This window comes from Leptopilina boulardi, unplaced genomic scaffold, assembly GCF_019393585.1.
Source record: "Leptopilina boulardi isolate dan_hultmark-lab unplaced genomic scaffold, ZJU_Lbou_2.1 LbouV2_40, whole genome shotgun sequence".
Classification (NCBI taxonomy): Eukaryota; Metazoa; Arthropoda; class Insecta; order Hymenoptera; family Figitidae; genus Leptopilina; species Leptopilina boulardi.
Window position 1 is genome coordinate 684078 of NW_026137974.1, and position 21878 is coordinate 705955.

The 21878-nt window shown below is 20.5% G+C and overlaps 3 protein-coding genes across 7 annotated transcripts in view; 1 reads left to right on the forward strand and 2 right to left on the reverse strand.

Annotated features, from left to right (window-relative positions):
- Positions 1-3572, reverse strand: part of LOC127289208 (uncharacterized) — a 42737-nt gene extending 39165 nt beyond the window's left edge. The window contains exons 1-9 of the mRNA XM_051317008.1: positions 3339-3572; positions 2779-2898; positions 2391-2508; positions 1874-2135; positions 1686-1805; positions 1489-1579; positions 1211-1347; positions 601-733; positions 50-91 (exon numbers count right to left, since the gene is read on the reverse strand). Coding sequence (XP_051172965.1) covers positions 50-91; positions 601-733; positions 1211-1347; positions 1489-1579; positions 1686-1805; positions 1874-2135; positions 2391-2508; positions 2779-2898; positions 3339-3482 — 1167 coding nt within the window. The 5' untranslated portion in view covers positions 3483-3572. The remainder of the gene's footprint in view (positions 1-49; positions 92-600; positions 734-1210; positions 1348-1488; positions 1580-1685; positions 1806-1873; positions 2136-2390; positions 2509-2778; positions 2899-3338) is intronic.
- Positions 1-13889, forward strand: part of LOC127289237 (cytochrome P450 4g15) — a 267349-nt gene extending 253460 nt beyond the window's left edge. For 2 of the 3 annotated variants that reach the window (XM_051317048.1, XM_051317049.1), the window contains exons 2-9: positions 8224-8257; positions 9338-9586; positions 9782-9979; positions 11500-11752; positions 12008-12227; positions 12358-12549; positions 12791-13028; positions 13156-13889. In XM_051317048.1, coding sequence (XP_051173005.1) covers positions 9355-9586; positions 9782-9979; positions 11500-11752; positions 12008-12227; positions 12358-12549; positions 12791-13028; positions 13156-13520 — 1698 coding nt within the window. In that variant the 5' untranslated portion in view covers positions 8224-8257; positions 9338-9354 and the 3' untranslated portion in view covers positions 13521-13889. Of the gene's footprint in view, positions 1-8099; positions 8258-9337; positions 9587-9781; positions 9980-11499; positions 11753-12007; positions 12228-12357; positions 12550-12790; positions 13029-13155 lie in introns of those variants that run through there. The other variant, XM_051317047.1, reaches the window with a different exon arrangement.
- A 1681-nt stretch (positions 13890-15570) lies between these two features.
- On the reverse strand, positions 15571-21147 carry LOC127289272 (uncharacterized). Of its 3 annotated transcripts, XM_051317104.1 has the most exons (5): positions 21063-21147; positions 20915-20967; positions 18888-18969; positions 16543-16630; positions 15571-16294 (listed from the first exon to the last, which is right to left on the reverse strand). In XM_051317104.1, exons 2-5 carry the CDS (start codon positions 20932-20934, stop codon positions 16047-16049), a joined length of 438 nt encoding a protein of 145 aa, XP_051173061.1. In that variant the 5' UTR covers positions 20935-20967; positions 21063-21147; the 3' UTR covers positions 15571-16046. The 3 variants fall into 3 exon arrangements, 1 of the variants encoding a protein (XP_051173061.1); XR_007844145.1 differs by lacking the exons at positions 20915-20967; positions 21063-21147 and adding an exon at positions 20557-20718; XR_007844146.1 differs by lacking the exons at positions 20915-20967; positions 21063-21147 and adding an exon at positions 20112-20237.
- Positions 21148-21878: the final 731 nt, after the last annotated feature.

Here is a 21878-nt window from a genome sequence, read left to right on the forward strand (position 1 = left end):
TTCCTGAAAATTGTTTTTATATTTATTTTCCAATGAATCATGATCTGACTGAGGAAAGTAGAGTAAAGTATGAAAACGAAGTTTGAAGAATCTGGAGAAAAAAAGAATATTTTTATTTATTTATTCATATTTATTTATTTATTATAATAAAATTATGAATAAATTTATAATTATCTAAAAAGTTCTTTAATCATTTTTGTTATAATAATTTTTAATTTTTACTTAAATATATAATTGTCCCAGAGTCAAAAAAAAAAAATTATTTATTTCAAGTAAATTATATTTAATTCAAAAATAAAAATTTTATTTTCGCTAATTAAAATCTTTATTTCTAATAAATTAAATTTTTCATTTGTGCTAAATTAGAAATTCCTTTTTTATTAATAAAAAAAGAAGAAATAAATAAAAAAAATTAATATACTTTTATTTGTTATTGTTTTTTTTTTATTTTTATTGAATAAATTTTATTTGTCTCAAATAAACGAATATTAAAAATTTCTCTGGTTTCATAAATAAATAAATAAATAAAAAATAAATAAAAAATAAATAAAAAATAAATAAATAAATATATATAAATAAAAAAAAATACAATATTCTCACCGTACAAAAAGTTTTAAGGGACATGACACAAATATTGCCAGCAGTTAATGTACAAGGTGCACTCGTTCTCATAATAATCATTGACAAAAGTTTTTTTGGTTTCAACGGCAACTGATACCAAAAGCCATCGTACCTTTTTAATCAAAAAAAAATAAAATCAGAAGAAAAAAAATTAAATAACAAAAATTTAAATAATATTTTGAAATAATTTAAATAATTTTTTTCCTATAAAATTGAAAAAAATAATTTCTTTAAAAATATTAAAAACCAAAAACCAAGAAAAATAATTTTTTTCAAAAGCATTTTGTAAAGAAAATTTTTGCAAAAAAATATTATATAGTATTTTTTGCGATTATTATTATTATTATTATTATTATTATTATTTAAAATATTTAATTTTAAATAATTTAAATAATTTCTAATATAAAATTAAAATAAATAATTCCATTGAAAAATAAAAATAAAACAGGAAAAATAATTTTTTTGAAAAGCATTTTGTAAAGAAAATTTTGAAAAAAATGATAGGACATTTTTATTGTGTTTTTTCATCATCGCGATTATTATTATTATTTTTTTGTTAAATTATTAAATTATTATATTAAAAACTTACATAAGATCGGCTAGAAAAATACTGTGATCCATCAATCGTTGTGCCGGTAAACTATTAAAATAAAGATGAATAATTAAGGCAATGGAAAATGTTGCAAATTTCACAGCATCATTCAGCTTATCCATATTGACAACAACCTAATAAAAAAAAAAAACGTCAATTATTATATATATATATATAATTTTTAAATCCTAAAAATTAATAAAAAAAAAAAAAAAACTCCATTTTTTATTACAATTTATTCAAAAAAAAAAAAATAATGATAAAATTATTTTTACCTGTAACAAAGTGGCACTTATAATAATTGAATTCAATCCCATTGTAAAGAAAAAACAAATGGAAAAACAAGACTCAATTGTATCACAAAATCTGTAAAAAAAAAAAAAAAAAAAAAAAAAAAAAAAAATGAGAATAAATAATAAATAAATAAAATAAATTATATATTGTATAATTAGAAAAATTTGAAAATACAAACTCAATTGCTCGATTGTGTTGTTCAATGCAAAAAGTGATAATTTTATAAGTTGCCTCTTCAACGTCTTTTTTAGATCTCGTTTTACAATTATAAATATTTTTCACTGATTTCAAACGATACCTGCAAAAAAATTGAAAAATTTTTAAAATTAGTTTTGGAAAATAAAAAAGGATAAAAAAATTATATACCCGATTATTCGAAATAAACCGCAGGCGTGTTCAGTGAAAACGGCAAAAATTGATTCCGAACCAATGAGAACGCACATTTCAACAGTAGCAGTGATAAAAATATGAAATTCAATCCAATAAAAATATTCATTTGAATCAACAAAATAATCCAATGGAAAGGGCAATTTTTTTTGTCGTGTTTCATTTATTGGTAAAATAATATTCAAAAATTGTGGTGTCAATGTCATTGCAGCGTACGTTATTGTCGTACCAGTTACGCAACCTGGAAATTATTAATTTTTTAAAATTACCAACTTAACCTCTATCGAGAAAATTAATTATAAAAAAATAATATTTAAAAAAAAATTTTTCTTTAAATTAATTTTTTAAATGAAATTTTAATTTTTTATTTTAAATTAAATTTTTAAATTATAAATTATTTTTTTTTTTACCCAAAAATAAAAAAAGTACAAAATATTAATAATCAAAAAATAATTTTATAAAATAGAGTAAAAAAAAAAAAAAATTGTAGAATCACCCGCATAAAGTATTGTATAATTTCTTCCATGCTCAGCGTGGCTAGAGAGAATAGCGTTTTCATCACCAAACGACCAGATTTTCCAATCACTTTTTATTCTTTCAAGAAGAATTTTTAGCTATATATTAATAATAATAAATTACAAAGATTAATATCATTAATATATTTAATATTTTTTTATACTAAAAATATTTTATTTCTAAAATTTATAAAAATTAGAAAAAAAATTGTTTTTAATTTTTTTTCATAATATAAAAAGGGCCATTAAATTACAATTTTTAAAATCCCTTTGTAAAAAAAAAATTTGATCCGGCACTGTAAAAATTATTTTTATTTGTGAAATTAAAAAAAAAACATTTTATTTCGTCAAATTTTGGAAAATTCTCACTTTTTCCTCTTTGCATATATAAGCAAATGTGTAAATTATACATCCAAGAGCTGTAAAAATTGGTGGAAGACATTCTATCATTTGATCCACATTGCCCCAAACTGATATTAAACCCGTCACCTTTCATTCAAAAAAATATAAAATATTAATAGTATTTTATTTTTTACTAATTTTGAATTAATCAAATATGAATAAGTAATTAAAAATTACTACATTAATTAGAAAAATAAATTCGCATTATTACCAGTAAAATAATGAGAAAAAAAACTAATTTTTAAAATTTAGGTACAAATAAAAAATCGCAATGTATTAATAAATATTAAGTTCAATTTAATGTAATTACATTTTAATTAATTAATAAAATTTAAATTAATTTATTAAATCGAAACTAATTTATTAAATTAAAATTAATTTTTAAAATCAAAATTAGGTAATTTATTAAATTAAAATTAATTAATTTAATTTAATTAATATATTGTACTATATAAACAAATTTAAAAAAAAAAAATTTGAAAGAAAAATTTTTTAAAAAAATTGAAAAATGAAAAAACAAAAATTACCGATGGAAATAAACAAGAGAATAATGAAAAAGTAATTAAAAATTGTATGCAACGTTTTCGTTTCAATGAAAGATATGGCCACTGTCCAATGACAAAGAGAAAAAATTTATTTATCTGAAAATAAGGTCCGTCAAAGAAGTCCATTCCTTAGATTTTCAACTAGACACTGATTATCGCGTTTTGTCTCATAAAAAAAAAAAAAAAAATTTATCTTTCCCCTATGTTTTCCTTTATATTTTTACACACATATAGAAATTCAATTCTTATAAAATAATTTTATTTAAATCAAGAAATCATTATCATATATATATCGCAGAGAAAGATATTTCTTTGAAAATTAATTTCCAATAAATCCAAGTCTCTCGCACATATAATAATATAAGATAATTATTTTCCCCGAGAAATCATGTAAAGTATTTACACTCTTTCTTTCATATTCTCGGTAATAATATACACGTGATACCTACACTATATACCTTGCACAATTGTCTTTCATTTCGTTAAAGGAAGTGAACTTGATAATGTCATAAAATAAAATGTCAATGGAAGAAAATAAAAATTAAACAAAAAAAAAAATCCGTTTTTTTTCAACTCGTGGAAAAATTCAAAAATCACTTTAAAGGTTCACCCTTGTTTTTTTTTTCAATTATTACACTGAAAAAAAAAAAATTTATTTGATTCAAATACTTGATTACTATTATTAAATAAATATTTACTTGAATCAAATAATTTTTATTTGAATTTAATAAATTATATTTGAACCAATAATTTCTATATTTGAAACAAATACCATTTAATTGACTCAAATAATAATTATTTGATACAAATAAATATTTATTTGATAACAGTAAAATAATCGAGTATTTGAATCAAATAAATTTTTATTCAGTGATAGTATCATTGTTACTATTATTATTTTTGAATTATTATTATTATGTTAGTTTTTCTATTATTATTATATTATAATTTTTTAATAATTATTTTTATAAAATCATTTTTATAATTAATTATTTTTTATAATTTATATAATTATAAAATTAATTGTAAAATAAATTATTTTATTTAAAAAATTGTAATCGTGACAAAAATGATAAATAATAATTTTTAACACTATTTTGATTATTACAATTTTTGTACCTAATAAAATTAATATTATTTTTCGAACCTTTATTACTATTATTATTATTATTATTATTATTGGTATTGTTATTATTATTATAAATTTTTTTTTCATTTTTGCTTTATTTTTATCATTCCTTTTTTAATTTTTTTTATTTTTCTATTTAATTTTTTTTTAAAAGTACATTTTTGCAATCAAAAAAATCAGAACAAAAATAATTTTATTTTTCCTTCCACAAAAGTTTTTTTTTATTAAAATCAATAAATATTTTTTTTTTTTATTTATAATGACAATCAAAGTTGTGAAAGATTTTCTTTATGCAAAGTATAAAATTTTGTTACAATTTTAATTTTCTAAATTTTTTTTAATGAAATTTTTGTTTTTTTTTTTTAAATATTTTTTTTCTTTTTAAAATTTTTCTTTTTTCTCTCTTTTTCTCTTTCCAATTGAAAAATGAAGTGTTGACGAGATTTTACGTTGATATTTAAAGGCACTTGAACGTAAAATTAAAGATCAACGGTTTATTTGACCTGGATATCCGGTCATTGTAGGTAAATTGTAAATTTTATTTTATTTTTTTTTTTTTATTTTTTGAACGCCTACGTGATATATTATATATATCAACGATCAAAATTTGAACGAATTCGCGTCTCTTATTTCCTGGATTTTTCATCATCAATAATTAATTATTTCAATCTGACACAACTTTTATCGTCAAATAAATAAATATATATATATTAAATTGACGTCATTATATTCTCTGTTTGTCAAATGACATTTTAATGGAAAAATTCTCCAACAAAAACGTAATTTATATAAAACAATAAAAAAAAAAAAAAAACAAAATTTATTATACTTAAAAAAAATTAATTTTATTTTATCAATAAAAAAAATATTAATAAAATTTAAAAAAATTTATTTAAATTCAATATTAAAAAAATACGAAATTTAATTAATATAAAAAAAAACAAAATTTATTGTTATATTATTCTTTTGTAAAAAAAAAATTATTTTATTTTAATAATAAATAAAAATATATATTAATAAAATTAAAAAAAATGTATTTAAATTCAATATAAAAAAAATAAAAACAAAATTTATTGTTGTATTTTTTTTTTGTAAAAAAAAATAAATAAAAAAAATTAATTTTAAAGAATTAAATTCCAATTTTATTAAAATGTAAAATGAACAAAAAAGAAAAATATGAAAAAAGAAAAAAAAAATGGGAAAATTTTCAAAATTACCCGAGTTTCATGATCATGTGCGAGATATTTTAGTCTAGTCTCATATATGTCCAGTTCAACTATAACCCACCCTAAGCGTCGACCAATGGGGTGAATTTTCCACCCTCTAAAGCCTCATGTTTCCCTGATACTCTCTTGGTCGCATATGTAGAGGGAGTCGCAAGTTTAGATGATTAGACGTTTAGAAAGTGACGTAAAACATTTAAAAAAAAAAAAAAAAGAAAAATTCGAGTGTGCATGAAATTAACAATTTCATATATGAGAGAAATTTTCTTCAATAAATTTTATAAATTCTTTTTTCCCCTCTTCTTTATTGCATTCTCTCTCTCTCTATATCTCTTTCTCTCATTCTACCTCTCGTGAGCTTGCGAGCTTACAAACCCAACCCCTATTATATGGATTCTCTACGATAAACTGGGTCGAGCTATGCTTTCCTAGTACGCAAAGTTGTCTATTCGAGAGCTTTGTTGTCAACCCCAACTATGCAATATATATATACCAGTTAAAATATTTTTTCTTTTTTTTTTAAATAATTTTAATTTAAAAATTATTTATAAAATTTTTTCATTTTATTATTGAATTTTTTTTCTGCAAATAAATAATTATTTTTAAAAAAGAATAGAAAATATTTTAGGTATTTCAAACATAAAATTGAAAAATAATAAATAAAATAAAGGAATTAATTAAAAAATTAAATTAAACAAATAGAGAAATAATATAATAATAATAATAATAATAATAATAATAATAATAATAATTTTATTTGGTTGAAATAAAAAATTTATTTGTGCTAAATAAATTTTTTTTATTTTAAAACAAATAAAATTAATTAATTAATTAAATTGAAATTAATTAAATAAATAAATTTAATTTCAAATGGAAAGAAAAAATATAATTATACATTAATTTTATTGCAATATGTAATGCAAATAAATAGGTGAGTTGCAGTATTTTTTTTTTTTTTTTTTTTTTTTTTTTTGGTGTTAAAATTTTAATTTAAACGAAAGCTTTGTATCACATTATCTATCGTTTAACCAACATATTGTTTACTAATGTCTAGGTCATTGAAAATTTCATAAACATTGTTACAAATAATGTTGTGAAAAAATATGAAAATCAATATTGACTTTTTCAAATGATTCAAGTTCAAATAATTTTTCTTTTTATGCAATTAGAAATTAATATTAATTTTTAATTAATTAATTTATTACATAATAAATAAATAAATTAATTAAATAAAAAATTAATTAATTAATTAAATAAAATTTAATTAATAATGAATAAATAATATAGATAAATAAATAAATAAATAAATAATAATAAAATAATAAACATATTATAATAGGATAATAAATAAATCTACTTGATTATTTATTGTTCAATTAATGTCACTATTTAAACCAATTATATTTTTTATTTTTATTATTTTTTTTAATAAAAAGGAATTTAATCAATTTTCGATTTTTTTTTTATTTCAATTTATTAATTTTAATAAAAATTAATTAGAATGTCAATTAAGAAAATTTCAAAGTTGCTATAAAAATACCAAAATCTTGATCAAGAATAATAGACAATAGGCGATTAGCTGTTGATAAACAAATTATGGATAACTTTTGATCCAAAAATTTCAAATAAACATCAATTCTAAACATAAACTTTTAATATTCAAAATAATTTAGATTTATTTACATAATTTATATTTTATATATTGAATAAAAATTTATTTAAATAATTAATTTTTTTGTGATAAAAATATTAAATAATTATTTATAATTTATTATAATAAATAATAATAATAATAATAATAATAATAGCAATAAAAATAATAATAACAATATAATAATAATAGCAATGAAAATAATAATAACAATAATAATATTAATAAATAATTAAAATAATGAATAATACATTTATAATTAAATCCTTGACTTGAAATAAAAAAAAAAAAAAAAAAAAAATGTTCTCAAATTTTTATTCTAACTGGAAAATTTCTTTTAAATTATTTACCCCCGAAAAAAAACAAATTTTATGATGTCATTCTATTTCATTTAAAATTCTGACTTGCTAAAAAAAAAGGTGAATATTATTCGGACAGTATAAGAAAAAAAATTTTAAATAAGAAATTCTCGAGACAGTGAATAATAAAAAAATAAAGTTAATTTCAATTTTCAAGAGATAAAAGAAAGCTTATTGAAAATTTGCAAATATTATGTAAAACTTTTCCAACAAACTAACGGAAACTTGTATTTACGAGAAATTGTAAATTCCCCCCCCCCCAAAAAAAAAAAAAAAAAAGAAAAAATATCTCCATTCTATTAGTTATTCTAAATAGAAATAAGAATTGAATTTTAAATAATTACACACTTCTATATTCTAAACATAAGAAAAGGGTAGGGGGAGGGGGGCGATGATAAACACGAATTATATAAAAGGCTACGACATCCCAAAAGAAAAGTCAGTTCGATTTCGGTTTCATTGTGATTATAGAACTCGTTAACAGGATATAAAGAAAAAAAAGAAGAAAAAAAAAAACTAATAATAGAGAGAAAAAAAAGGTGAAAATTTTGACAATGGAAAATTTGGATTATTATTGAATTTTTTTTCTAAAGGAACGACACACCAGTGATTGATAGTGTTTTGTTTATTATTGTGCAAAATTGTGGATATAAAAACAGTTTTTTTTTTTTTTTTATAGAAATATTACCGATTTGCAAATCTGATGAATTTTCGGAAATTTTTGTTTTTAAATACAATTTTTTTTTAATGTGAAATTTATTTCTTTATATATTTTTTTGGAAGACTACCAAAAATTTTTTTTTTGTTATCAAGCATAAAATTCGAAATTTTTATTATTATTATTATTATTATTATTATTGTATTTTTATTATAATTGTTATACTTTTATTATTATAATTGTATTTTTATTATAATTGTTATACTTTTATTATTATTATAATTTATTTATTTCAAAAAATTAGCAAAATTATTTTTGTTTTAACGAATAAAGAATCAATTTTTTTTTTTAAAGCTATAATTATATTGAATAATTGAATAATTTTATTTGAGCCGAATAAAATTTTATTTATTTTAAATATTAAATTTTTTTTATTTGAAACAAATAAAAAGTTATTAGGCTCTAAGACAAATATATTTTTATTTGATGCAAATAAATGTAAAAAAAAATATATTTCTCTGAATGCAATTAAGAAAAAATGTATTTTTTTAATCTAGTTTTTTAAAAATAATCATTCACTTTTTCAATAATTGATCCAATTAATAAAAATTATTTAAAAATTCATTTTTGATTAACTAAATTTTAATTTTAAATAATTTTGCCACCAAATTTTAAATTATGAAATTATAATAATAATATTAATAATAATTATTATTATTATTATACCAATAATTGTAGATTTCTAACATAAATAAATTTTTGCAAATCGCGAAATATCGATAAAATAAAAAAAAAAATTAATTAAAAATTAATTTCAGTTAACTTTAAAAATTAATTAAAAATTAATTAATTTCTAAAACAATATTAAATTAAAAAAGTAAATTAATTAACATAATAAAATGCAAAAAAAAAATACCCAATTGTTTAATTGAAAAAAGATTGTTTCTTTTTTCTTTTGTAGAGTTAAAAAAAGGAAAGATGTCTGCAGCGGGACCGGAAGTGGTGGTTGGATCGGTTGGTGAAGCCGCCGCCGCCACCGGACTTTCGGCGACAAATGTATTTTTAGCACTTTTTATACCAGCATTGGTTCTATATTATATTTACTTTAGAATTTCCCGAAGGCATTTAATAGAACTTGCTGAAAAAATTCCTGGACCCGTTGGTCTTCCCCTTATTGGAAATGCTCTCGAATTAATTGGCAGTTCGGATGGTGAGTTGATCGAAATTTTTTTCCTAATGATGAAAAAAAAAAAATAAATTTAATATCATATAAATAATATTTAATAAATAAAATAAAATTTCATTGAAATTTCAAAAAATTTTCACGTGTTTAAAAAGAAAAAATTTTTTTAAAAAATCTTTTTCTAAATTTCATTAATAATAGTATAACTTTCTTTTTTTTCAGCAATTTTCCGTAAATTTTATGAAAGATCCTTTGAGTTTGATCAGGTCATTAAACTCTGGATTGGACCAAAATTGGTTGTCTTTTTGATTGATCCACGTGATGTTGAAGTAATTTTATCGAGCAATGTTTATATTGACAAATCAAGTGAATATCGATTTTTCAAGCCATGGTTGGGCAACGGTCTTCTAATTTCCTCTGGTAATTATTACATATTATTATTCATTCTTTTTAATCGTACTACCAAAAAAATCTGCAAAAAAAATTCGAATTATTTCTTTTTTTTATATATTAAAAAAAAAACTTGACGAGAATGGAAAAAAAAATTATATATAATTTCAAAAAATATGAAAAGGGAAGTAAATATTTTTCTATAGTGAATTAATGTCACGATTTTATAATAAACTAAACAGTCATCATAAGACGAAAGTGAATTTAGAATTTACTTTCTAGTGCGGTTTTTTCTATTATAATTTTGTTTCATTTCCGTTAAAAATATTTTAGAATAATATAAATATTTGTTTCTTTCAAATTTTAATAAAATCACTTTAAATTTATTTAAACCTTCGAATTTTTGATGTAGCAACCTTAAAATAATAAAAGTAATAAAAAATAATATAAAAAATGAAAATAATAAAAACAATGAAAACAATAAAAATAATAAATTAAAAAAAATAATATAGAAATAATAATAAAAATATAAAAATAATATAACAATAATATAATAATAATAATAATAAAATATATATATATATATAACAATGAAAATTAAATAGAATCAATGGTCATTCTGTAAAATCTATAATTGTATTTTAATTAATGCAAAATTATGGTTAATTATTCTTATTTTAAAATTCTTGAAATGACCCTCACTATAGTTTTTTTTTTTAAATATTCACCTCGACCGTAGGGGTCAAGATAATGACTCGATTGACGGTCAAAATTAAAAGGCATTTTTTTCTAATTTATGAAAAAAACATTTTTTTGTCTAATTTACAAACAAATCGCTTTTGTAATTTTCAAAACAAATTTTTTTTTTACAATCAAAAAAGAAAGAAATTCTTTCGAAAAAAAAACAAAAAAATATTTTTTTCAAACTATTAAGTTTACAAAATTTTTTCAAATAATGTAATATAATTTATATTATAATAGATAAATTATTAGAATAGCACATAAATTATAAACTTCATGAAAATTTAACTAAAATTTGTTATATTTAACATTTTATAATTATTAAAATTTATTTTAATTATTTCACATTTCGAGTGTATTCAAATTTTTCGATAATACAAATTTCTTAAATTTTTTTTTTTTTACAAGAATAATTTTTATGAATAATAATAATATATTTGAACCGATTATATAAAATAAATAAATTCTTCCCTCATTTTAGAATTCTAAATTGATTTTAATTTTTTTAATTTTAGATTTTCTTATTAATTTTCTAAAATTAATTGAAATTAAAAATTTTAATTAATTATTAATTATTAATTATTTAATTAATTATTAAAAATCAATAATTATTACACCAAAAGAAATATTTTATTGGCGTTTATTTGAGCTAAATAATATTTATTTGAAACAAATAAATATTTATTTAGTTCTAAGACAAATATAACTTTTCTTTAGGTGTAAGATTTATTTATTTAATTCATATGGGTTTTGAAAAATGTAAAATTATTCGAAAATTATTAATTTTTTTTTTTTTTTTGAAAAAAAAGGTCAAAAATGGCGTGCTCACCGAAAATTGATTGCTCCAACTTTCCACTTGAATGTCCTCAAGAGTTTCATTGATCTCTTCAATGCAAATTCACATTGTGTTGTTGAAAAAATGCGCAAAGAAGGCGACAAGGAATTCGATATTCACGATTATATGTCAGAGACAACTGTGGAAATTCTCCTCGAAACTGCCATGGGCGTTTCAAAAACCACTCAGGATAAAAGTGGATATGAATATGCAATGGCTGTCATGAAGTATGTAAATCCTGTAAAAAAAAAAAAAATTTTTTTTTAATTTGAAAAGAAACATAAAAACAAATTAAAAAAAAAAAATACAAAACAAAGTGAAAACGAAAATTATACAACAAATTATAAAACAAATTTTAAAAAAATAATAATAAATAAATTTACAAAAAAAATTCAAAATAAAGAAAAAAAATTTCAAAAAAAAAAAAATTCACACTTTTTTGGAAATACTAAATATGAATTAATAAAATTTCCTTTTTTCAGAATGTGTGACATTCTTCATTTACGTCACACAAAAGTTTGGCTTCGACCCGATTGGCTTTTTAATTTAACAAAATACAGCAAAGATCAAATGCGTCTTCTCGACATTATTCATGGACTAACGAAAAAAGTTATTCAACGCAAAAAAGAAGACTATAAAAGTGGAAAACGTGCCGTTATCAATCCAACAATTGAAAACAGAACCAGTGACAAAGAGTCAAAGGTTTTAATTCATTATGAAAATTTTAATTAACTAAAATTAATCAAAAAAAAATTTTACAGAAATTAAAATAAATTAAAAAAAAAAAATACTTTCAAAATTAGAAGAAAAAAAAACATTTTTTTTTTTTCAGAATAATATCGCAGTTGAAGGTCTTTCTTTTGGTCAAGCAGCAGGACTCAAGGATGATTTGGATGCTGATGACAATGATGTGGGTGAAAAAAGGAGGCTTGCCTTTCTTGATCTTTTGGTTGAATCCGCTCAAAAGGGAGTTGTTCTCAACGATCAGGAAGTAAAGGAGCAAGTCGACACTATTATGTTTGAGGTAAAATTTCATTTCTCTTTCCTTACTAAAAAAAAAAAAAATCCGTGAAACCAAATTCCACATAAAAAATATATTTTTTCTCACATCGAATCCTTTTGTCAAAAATTAATTATTTCGATAGAATAATAATTTTTTTTCCTACTTGGAAAAATAAATTTCACTTCTTTGCCAAAAAGGAATGAAAAATTAAAAATCTTACTTCTTGAAATCCTGATAGAAATAAATATATTTCTCATTATAGGGTCACGATACAACGGCTGCTGGATCCAGTTTCTTCCTCTCAATGATGGGATGTCATCCAGAAATTCAAGAGAAAGTTATTCAAGAATTAGATGAAATTTTCGGTGACAGCGATAGACCAGCCACCTTTCAAGATACCCTTGAGATGAAATATCTCGAGCGTTGCCTCATGGAAACTCTCCGAATGTATCCACCTGTACCAATAATTGCTCGTGAACTAAAATCAGATTTAAAACTCGGTTAGTTAATTTTTCATTATTTAACAAAAAAACTAATTTTCCCTTATTTCTATTATTTAACAGAAAATTAATTTTCCAAAGCAAAAAGAAAAAAATTACCAAAAAAAAAATTTCCTTTTTTTTCCAGCATCCGGTGACTATATTATTCCAGCTGGATGCACTGTTGTTGTAGCCACAATAAAATTACATCGTCAACCAAATATTTATCCAAATCCAGATGTCTTCAATCCAGATAATTTCCTACCAGAAAAAACTGCAAATCGTCATTATTATGCATTTGTTCCATTCTCAGCTGGTCCAAGATCGTGCGTTGGACGTAAATATGCAATGTTAAAATTGAAAATTCTCCTCTCAACAATCCTAAGGAATTTCCGTGTTCAATCAACAGTTAAAGAATGTGACTTTAGACTGCAAGCTGATATCATTCTAAAACGTGCCGAAGGTTTTAAAGTTAAATTAGAGCCAAGAAGACCAATGGCTAAGGCCCATTAAAAAAAGAAAAGAAAGAAAGAAAATAACAAATAAAACGCGGGTATTTTTTTTTCAAATAGTGTACCTGGAATATAAAACAAACTCGTGTATAGTCAAAGTGCAAATATTTTTTTTTTATCCATAATTTGAAATCGGATAATAATCGTCTCAACGTACACAATTTTTGTACATTGTTGTATAAATTGATTTTTGTTAGTGAACGTTTAATACGTATAGAATATTGCATATTATTATTATTATTTTATTGTTATCATCATCTTTTTTCGTTAATATATATATATATATATATATATATATATATATATATATAATATATTTATCTCATGTAATAAATATTAATCTGCAGTTGGTAAACTGCAAACGTTTAAATTGGTGTTTATTTTTATTTTTACACTTTTTCTTTTAGAATAATTAAAATTCTCATAAATCCTCAAAGTACCTTTAGCTGAAAAAAAAGAATTAATTATTAGTAAAATTTGAAACTAATTTTTTAATAACAATATTTGTGCTTACTTGCCTGTTTTGAAGTTATTATTTTTTTTTTTATAAATATAGGAAAATTTATTGTTTCACATCACTTACAGAAAAAAATAGTATTGAATCAAAAAATGCATATTTGAGTCAATATTTTTTTTGATTCAAAAAAAAAATTTACTATTTTGAAATAAATTTTCTGAAAATACAAAAATTAGTGAATCAAATAATTACATGATTTTTTTAAATCAATGATAATTTTATTTCAGTATATTTCCCGGTATACCGAAAATTAGTGAAGTGGTAATATTTTGAATATATTAATTACTCAAAAATATTAATAACACTCACAGTAAAAAAAAAAAAATAAAACAACTGCGATTTGATCGCAAAGCTGAGTAATATTGCCAAAAAAAAAAAAAGGAACCGAAAAATTTGCAATAGCAAATAAACAAAATTTAAATTCAATTTAAAATTATAAATTCTCTAAATTTTTTGTTAAAATTTTGATAAATTTTAGTATAATAAATATATATATATATATATATATATATATATATATATATATATATATATATATATATATTAATAGATTAATATAATAAATTACTGAAAAAATTAAAATTGAAAAGAAATATTATTGCTCACCACGATGATTTAACTGAAAATAATTATCAATTATGAAAAAATTCACAAAAAAAAAACTTACAAAATATTAAAATATAAGACAACATAGTGACAAAAAATAAATATTAAAAAATTGAATAAAGAAAAATTTTCACTGGTACTTCCAGTTACTTGTTTTTTTACTTACATTTTTTTTTTACCCGATTTCCCTACCTACAGCTATATTTAAAACGAAAAAAAAAAATTCTTGCCTACTTTTTCCCGATTTTCCTATTGCTATATTTAAAACGAAAAAAATTTTCTTTTCTACTTTTCCCGAATTTCCTATCTATACAAATAAAATATATTTAAAACGGAAATAATATCGCCCAGGTGCAAAAATGACCTACACTAGGGATAACGTCCCGGGACGCAACCGTCACCTGAGCGATTTTTTTTCTGAAAAGAAAAAACAGTTAATTAATATTGAAAAATTATTTATAAATCATTAAAAAAAAAATTATCAAAAAAAAACATTTAATTTTTAATTCCACATGCATTAATTTTTAATTTTTATGAATTATAATTATAAAATTTAATATTTGAAATATTGTTAAAAATATTAATTAATTAAATTATTTAAATTAAAATTTTGTAAATTTAGTTTAAATTACTTTTTTAATAAAAAGAGAAAATTACTATTGACTCGATATTAATTTTTTTTAAAGAAAGAAAATTACTTTGACTCAATAAGAAAAATTACAAAAATATTTTTAAAATATTTAAAATACACTAATAAATAAATAGCATAGAAAGTTTTTTTCAAAACCTGATAAATCTATTTTTAAAAATTTATTTACAAACACAATTTCTATGCATAATTCAACATATTATTGATGAAAATCATGTTTAAATGAATTTTTTTTTAATTATCAAAAATGGATTTATCAGGTTTTGAAAAATTGCTTCTCATAAACAATGAAAAAAAAAAAAAAAACATTGACAATAATATTAATTTACGTAGTATTAAGGTAGTAATCTACGAAGCATGTAATATTTTAGAATGTGGAAAGTGTTAGAAATTTTTAGGGGATAATTTTCGAAAATATCACAAGCTTCTTTTTTTAGATTACCCCTAAAAAATAACTAGAAAATAATAAATTTTGTCAATGCTGTCACTATGTTGTCAAAATTCCTTCCCTGTTTTTTTATTTTTCTAATTTTTAATATTTTTATCTCCATCAACATTTATTTTTCTAAATAGTTAAATGAATTCCAAAATTTATAAAATAAAAATTAATAAAATATAAAATTTATAAATGTAAAAAAAATTCATTTTCAATTTATGACTCTATTTTTTTTTTTTTTTTTTTGAATTTATAAAAAATAATAAATTGTTTTAAACAGGGAAGGGGTTAAATAAAAAACGACTCAACGATCGGCGAATCATCCCAACGTTGGGGCAATAACGTCATCGCCACTTCTCGAGCGCTTCAGGTCAACTCCCAAAGATCCCTCAACTTCATCGCACTTCTGCGAAAGGTTGGGAGCCACAAAAAAAAAATTATATAAAAAAAAAGTAATAAAAAATGCAAAAAAAAAATTTATAAAAAAAAACTGTATGCAGGGACCACTTTTCTTCTTCCACATCCTTCCTAGTCTTTTCAGATATATTTGGAAAAATTGAAATGGACCTGAAAAAATAAAAAAAAAAAAAAATTATTAGAAAACTAAATTGTACAATAATAATTATTTTTTGAAAACATTATCAAAATTCTGAGTTAATTTTATTAATCTGAAATTAATTTGAAATTAATTTAAAATTAATTTAATTAATTAACAAATAATTAAAAGCAGTTACATATACTTTATGTGTGAATTTTAAGTCAATTATAATTTTTAAATTTTATAAAATTAATTATATTGAAAAAAAAAACCTCACCTATATGAGACAATTTCTGCGTAGTGTCTAAAATACGATGACTGCATATCCTCTTTTTAAATATGAAAAAATCTTCTTGACCAAATGCCTGAAAAAAAAAAAAAATAAATAAAATTCATTATGTTTTATGTGGAAAATTAAATATTAAAAATCCTAAATATTAACAGTTATTACATTGTTCTAATAATTATTCTATTTCCTAATAATTATTATTATAAAAAAAACAATTAATATTTATAAATATAAACATTTAATATCGTATCAGCAATAATTATAAATATTAGGGTCAGTCGGGGTAAATCCGAACGGGGGGTAAATCCGAACGCTAATTATTTCAGCTTAATTAAAATTTTTAAAAATAAGTTCGATATGAGAATTTTTACCCCAGATCCTCTTGAAGAGATTCTAAGTATTATCCCATTTTTTGTTTGTTAATTAGCAACAGCATAAACAAAGATAACAAGTATTGCAAAAAAGATTGAAAATCAAAGATGACACTCTTTCAGTATTTTGTCTCGTATTTGAAGAAAAAGAAGCTAAAAATTCATTTTATTATTTATAATTGTTTGTTATGAATACTAGAACAGAAACTATTTTTGATTTTTGCCTTCTGTAAAATTTTATTAATAATATCAGACCGTTCGTATTTACCCAAAAAAATTGGAAAACTGGGGTAAATCCGAACGGTATTTTTAATAATTTTTTTTTACATCAAAGCCACACAAAATTGTTTTTATTTGATTACACTATTATTTTAACATTATAAAAGTACATAGAAAAAAGTTTTTCTTTCTATACGTATCCTCGTTAGTAATTAATAAGCAGAAACTTAATCTCTGTTCTCTCGAAGGAGTGTTCCACTTTTTTTTGCCAAATGGTTTGTTGAAAAAAGTTTTACAGGATCTTAATAAAATTTGGTATTCTACGGTTTTTGGGGTCGCTAATTACCAATTTGAAGTCAGTTTTTCAAAATTCAAAATGGCGGACGAGAATTAAAAAATTCATTGGATTCGCTCGAAAATTGTTACTCGGGGGGTTTCAGGGTTAGCAAATTTGATCATTTTTAAAAATAAGTTTTAGGAAAGTACGCCATTTTGAATTTAAAAAATTTGACTTTTATTTTTGTATTTACATTCAATCACTCCAAAATACTTTCTGTACCAAGTTTTGCAAAAATCCGTTATGATTTGATAAAGTTATTGAAGGTTTTAATTGTGTAATGCATTTTAATTTTTAACCTGTTTGATTTTTGTATTTATATATGATGCATTATTACATAATAGGTTTATTATCGTATTTTTTTTGAGTTTTTATATAAGTTTAACAATTGCAATACTTTAAATTTATTTTCCCTAAGATTTTTCTGAAATACAGTGGCGTTCGTATTTACCCCCATATTTTAGGAAAGTTGCAAAGTATCGAGGTAAATACGAACGCTAAGTTTCCTGCGATTGTAATTTATCAAAAATTTTTTCTACCCCATAAAATTGTTCTATGGAAGTAAAGTAACAACTTCATGCACCAGAATACCGGAAGTATTTTTTTTTTTAAAGAAAAAACTTATGTTATTGTTGAAACTTACTAAAAGCGTTCGGATTTACCCCAGTTGACCCTACAATAAAAAAACTAATTTTTTTTTATTGCAGTTAATATTTCTGAAAAATATTGAAAATTATTTTCTAATGGTTTTTTTCTAATGGAATTTTGTTTATAATTTTCAACAAATTTTTTTTTTTTAGCAGTAGTTATTATTTATAAATATTTCTAAATCTAAATATTTTGTTAATTTAATTAATAATTTTTGCTTCCTCGTGAATGAAGCTTTGTAGTACTTTCGTTTATAAAAATTTTCAAATTGGCGGAAACAATTTTTTTTCTATATTGAAACATGTATTTAATAAATTAATGAAAGTTAAAAAAAAAAAAAATTCCCATTTTAGTTGAAAAATTTTGTATTTATTTAAATTCAAGTTTAAATATAAAATAATTGTGTTCCTTGCATTGAAACAAACCGATATAATTGTAAATAATTATAAATTATATATTATTTTTCATTAATTTTTAGAAATTTCAACTAGAATGTGAATTTTGATTTTTTAATTTAAATTAATTTTTTAAATTTAACTCAAATGTATACTCAAATGTTTATATTATTATATTATTAACGTATGTTTATTTTAATGTTAATGCTTTCTCTACGAGGAAGCAAATTTTTTTGCTGATCGTAAAGAGAAAGCAAAATGTTCATGTAATGAACATCTGAATTTACATCTTTTTTTTAATAATATCAATCAATATTTTAAAATACAAAAATTAAGGGGAAAAAAAATTGATGATAAACATACATTGAACTGCGACTCAGCAATGCAAGATCTCCTCCAGGAGCAGCTCCGCAACAAGCACCCATCATTCACAAAAATTGGACACCTGTAATTAAGGAAAAAAATTAATTATTTTACACAAAAAAAAAAAAAAATTAAAATTAAATTTTAAAAATAAAATTACATCTTTTGTAATCAACAATTTAAAAAAATTGTAGGCAAAAAATTTCAATCACTTTTCAAAAACTGTATTTTTTTTATGAAAATTATAATTATTTATTTGTCTACAAAAAAAATTTTGCAAAAAATTGTATCACTTTTCAAAAACGGTAATTTTTTTTATACAAATTATAATTATTTCTCTACAAAAAAAAGTATTGCAACCTTTTTATGTAATCAATAATTAAAAAAAAAAAAAAAAAAAATTGTAGACAAAAAATTTCATCTCTTTTCAAAAACTATATTTTTTTTATGTAAATTATAATTATTTGTCTACAAAAAAAAATTACTGCAACCATTTTTTATAATCAATTATTTAAAAAAAAATGTACGCAAAAAATTTTATCATTTATCAAAAATTATATTTTTTTATGCAAATTATAATTGTTTGTTTAAAAAAAAAATATTGTAACGGTTTTTGTAATTAATAATTAAAAAATAAAATTGTAGGTAAAAAATTTCATCATTTTTCACGTGAAGAATATTTTCTTTTATCTTTAATCGTTCTAAAAAAAAATTACTGCAACCTTTCTTTGTAATTAATTACAAAAAAAATTTTCAGCAAAAAATTTTATCATTTTTCGCACGTGAAAGTATAAAATTAATTTCTTTATCTCTTAAATTTATTTTATAAAAATTAAACCTTTTCTTAATGTCAATTTTTTTCGTAAATTTTAATTAATTAACAATATATTTGTGTTGTTAATAATTAAGAATAACTTTTATTTTTATTTTCGTCGATAATTGTGAATTTTGTAAACTAATAATTGAGTAAAAAAAAAAAAAAAATGTTCATTATCAAAAGTAGAAAAAAATCTGTAAATTAATATAAAAAAAAAATAGATAAATATATGATACGAATTTAAATATTAATGAAATTTTGATTTTAAATATTTGTCTCTAAAATACGGCGGACAAATATCCAAAGAAATGTAGAATTGAATTGTGAATTTCATCGAGTAGTAATTTTTAGGTTAAATTTCAAAGTGTCATCAAATTTGACAAAATATTAAAAATTTTGAATCTCACCAACAAAAATTAATTAAAATCCTGAATATTTAGATCACACTGAAGTTAATTATTGAAATAAATTTGTTATTTCTATTTAAATTATAAGATATTTTTTTGTTTTACAGAAAATATTCTGTAACTGTCAACCGCGCTTTCAACAATGTCCTATACTATAGTGAACAGTGATACCAACGCAAACAAAAATGTTACCAACCAATTACACTACTACCAACATAATTTTTTTTAACTTCTTTTTTAATTGTACTATTTTCAATTTTATTCATAATTATTAAACAACTCATCTAATAATTATAAATTTGTTTTTAACAATTTTTTTTTACTTTAACAAAAAAAAAATGACGCGGGAAAATACCACATTGCAGCGGTAATGTGAAGTCACAATATGTATATGCAACAAGTCACAACAAGTGTAATGCCAAAATTTGTCGAAAATAAAATTTACCTGAATTATTTTTCCTCACAGCTGCCACGAAATTTTTTATTCATTTTTGATTATTCATATAAAAACTGCACTTAATTACCCAAAAAAATGTATAATTAACGATTATGATTAAAAAAAATACTGAGATTAAATTTTAACGAACAAAAAATTGTTCTTCTACATACTTTCTGACGACGCCATTGGCAATGAGCAGTAATGCCAATCCAAGATTACAAAATCTAAAATTTTCACTTCTACCAACATGAAAATAATTTTTGATAGAAGTCCAATTTTTTTTTTTATCAATTTATTTTTCCCCAATATTTTATATAATTAATAAAATAAAAAATTTGTATTATAATTTGAATTATATATTTACCTTTTTTTCTTGTGTGACATTGCGATGATCTTTTCAGGTTATGTTTTCGTGTACTAAAAAATTTTATCTAAATATACTATTCTTTTTTTTTACTGCCAATAAACTTATATGATTTTTCGATAATTAATATATAACTGAACTAAATTACCGTAAAATATCAATAATTAACGTTATGATAATACAAATATTACACGTATAAATTTTCTCGAACGAAATCTGATCTACTTGTGTCGACGCCATTTGCAATGAGCAGTAATGCCAACCCAAAATAACAAAAAATTGCTAGCTGCTTGCTTCTTTCTGATTGGCTGAAAAAGAGTTAGATTAAATATCGATTAATCGCAAACGATTTTTAAGAAGCGCTGAATTCAAATCACTAAAATTCTTTTAAATATATTTTTTTTTAGTATTTCTAAATAATTAAAAAATAAGAATAAAAGTCAATAATCAAAAGCTAAAAATAACAAAATTTATTATTAAAATTAATAAAATTTCTATTTAATTTTATTAATGAAATTTACAAAATTGCTTTAAATCTAAACCTAATTATAATTATTATTAAAATTAACAAATTTATTTTGTAATTTAAAAAAACAATTCTTAGAAATTAACAAATTAAATTTAAATTCTAATTAAATGATTAGTTAACTAAAAAATAAATTTTAAATCTTAAAAAACTAGTTTTTTATAAACTAAAAAATAGAAAATAAAAATCAATGTTCTTTTTTTTAATACAAGTCGAATATGAATAAAATTAAAAAAAAAAAATTCTCAAACTGAAAAAAAAATTATAAACCATTTCTAAAATAAAATAATTGTTCGGGACATAAATTTAACAATAAAAAGAACTAATTTTTTTTCTTTTTTTTAATTAATAATATAAGATGAACTTAAAAACCCTTATCAACTAATAACAACACAATACATATTTATATTTATTGCTAAATACAAATTTTGATGAATA

What these genes read in the sequence shown, in the direction of transcription:
- LOC127289272 (XM_051317104.1), bottom strand. Translation starts at nt 20,934, where the DNA reads ATGTCACACAAGAAAAAAAG. An exon ending in ATGTCACACAAGAAAAAAAG is followed by an intron (nt 18,970 to 20,914) that starts GTAAATATATAA and finishes CCTTAATTACAG; the next exon opens with GTGTCCAATTTTTGTGAATG. An exon ending in GCAGAAATTGTCTCATATAG is followed by an intron (nt 16,295 to 16,542) that starts GTGAGGTTTTTT and finishes TTATTTTTTCAG; the next exon opens with GTCCATTTCAATTTTTCCAA.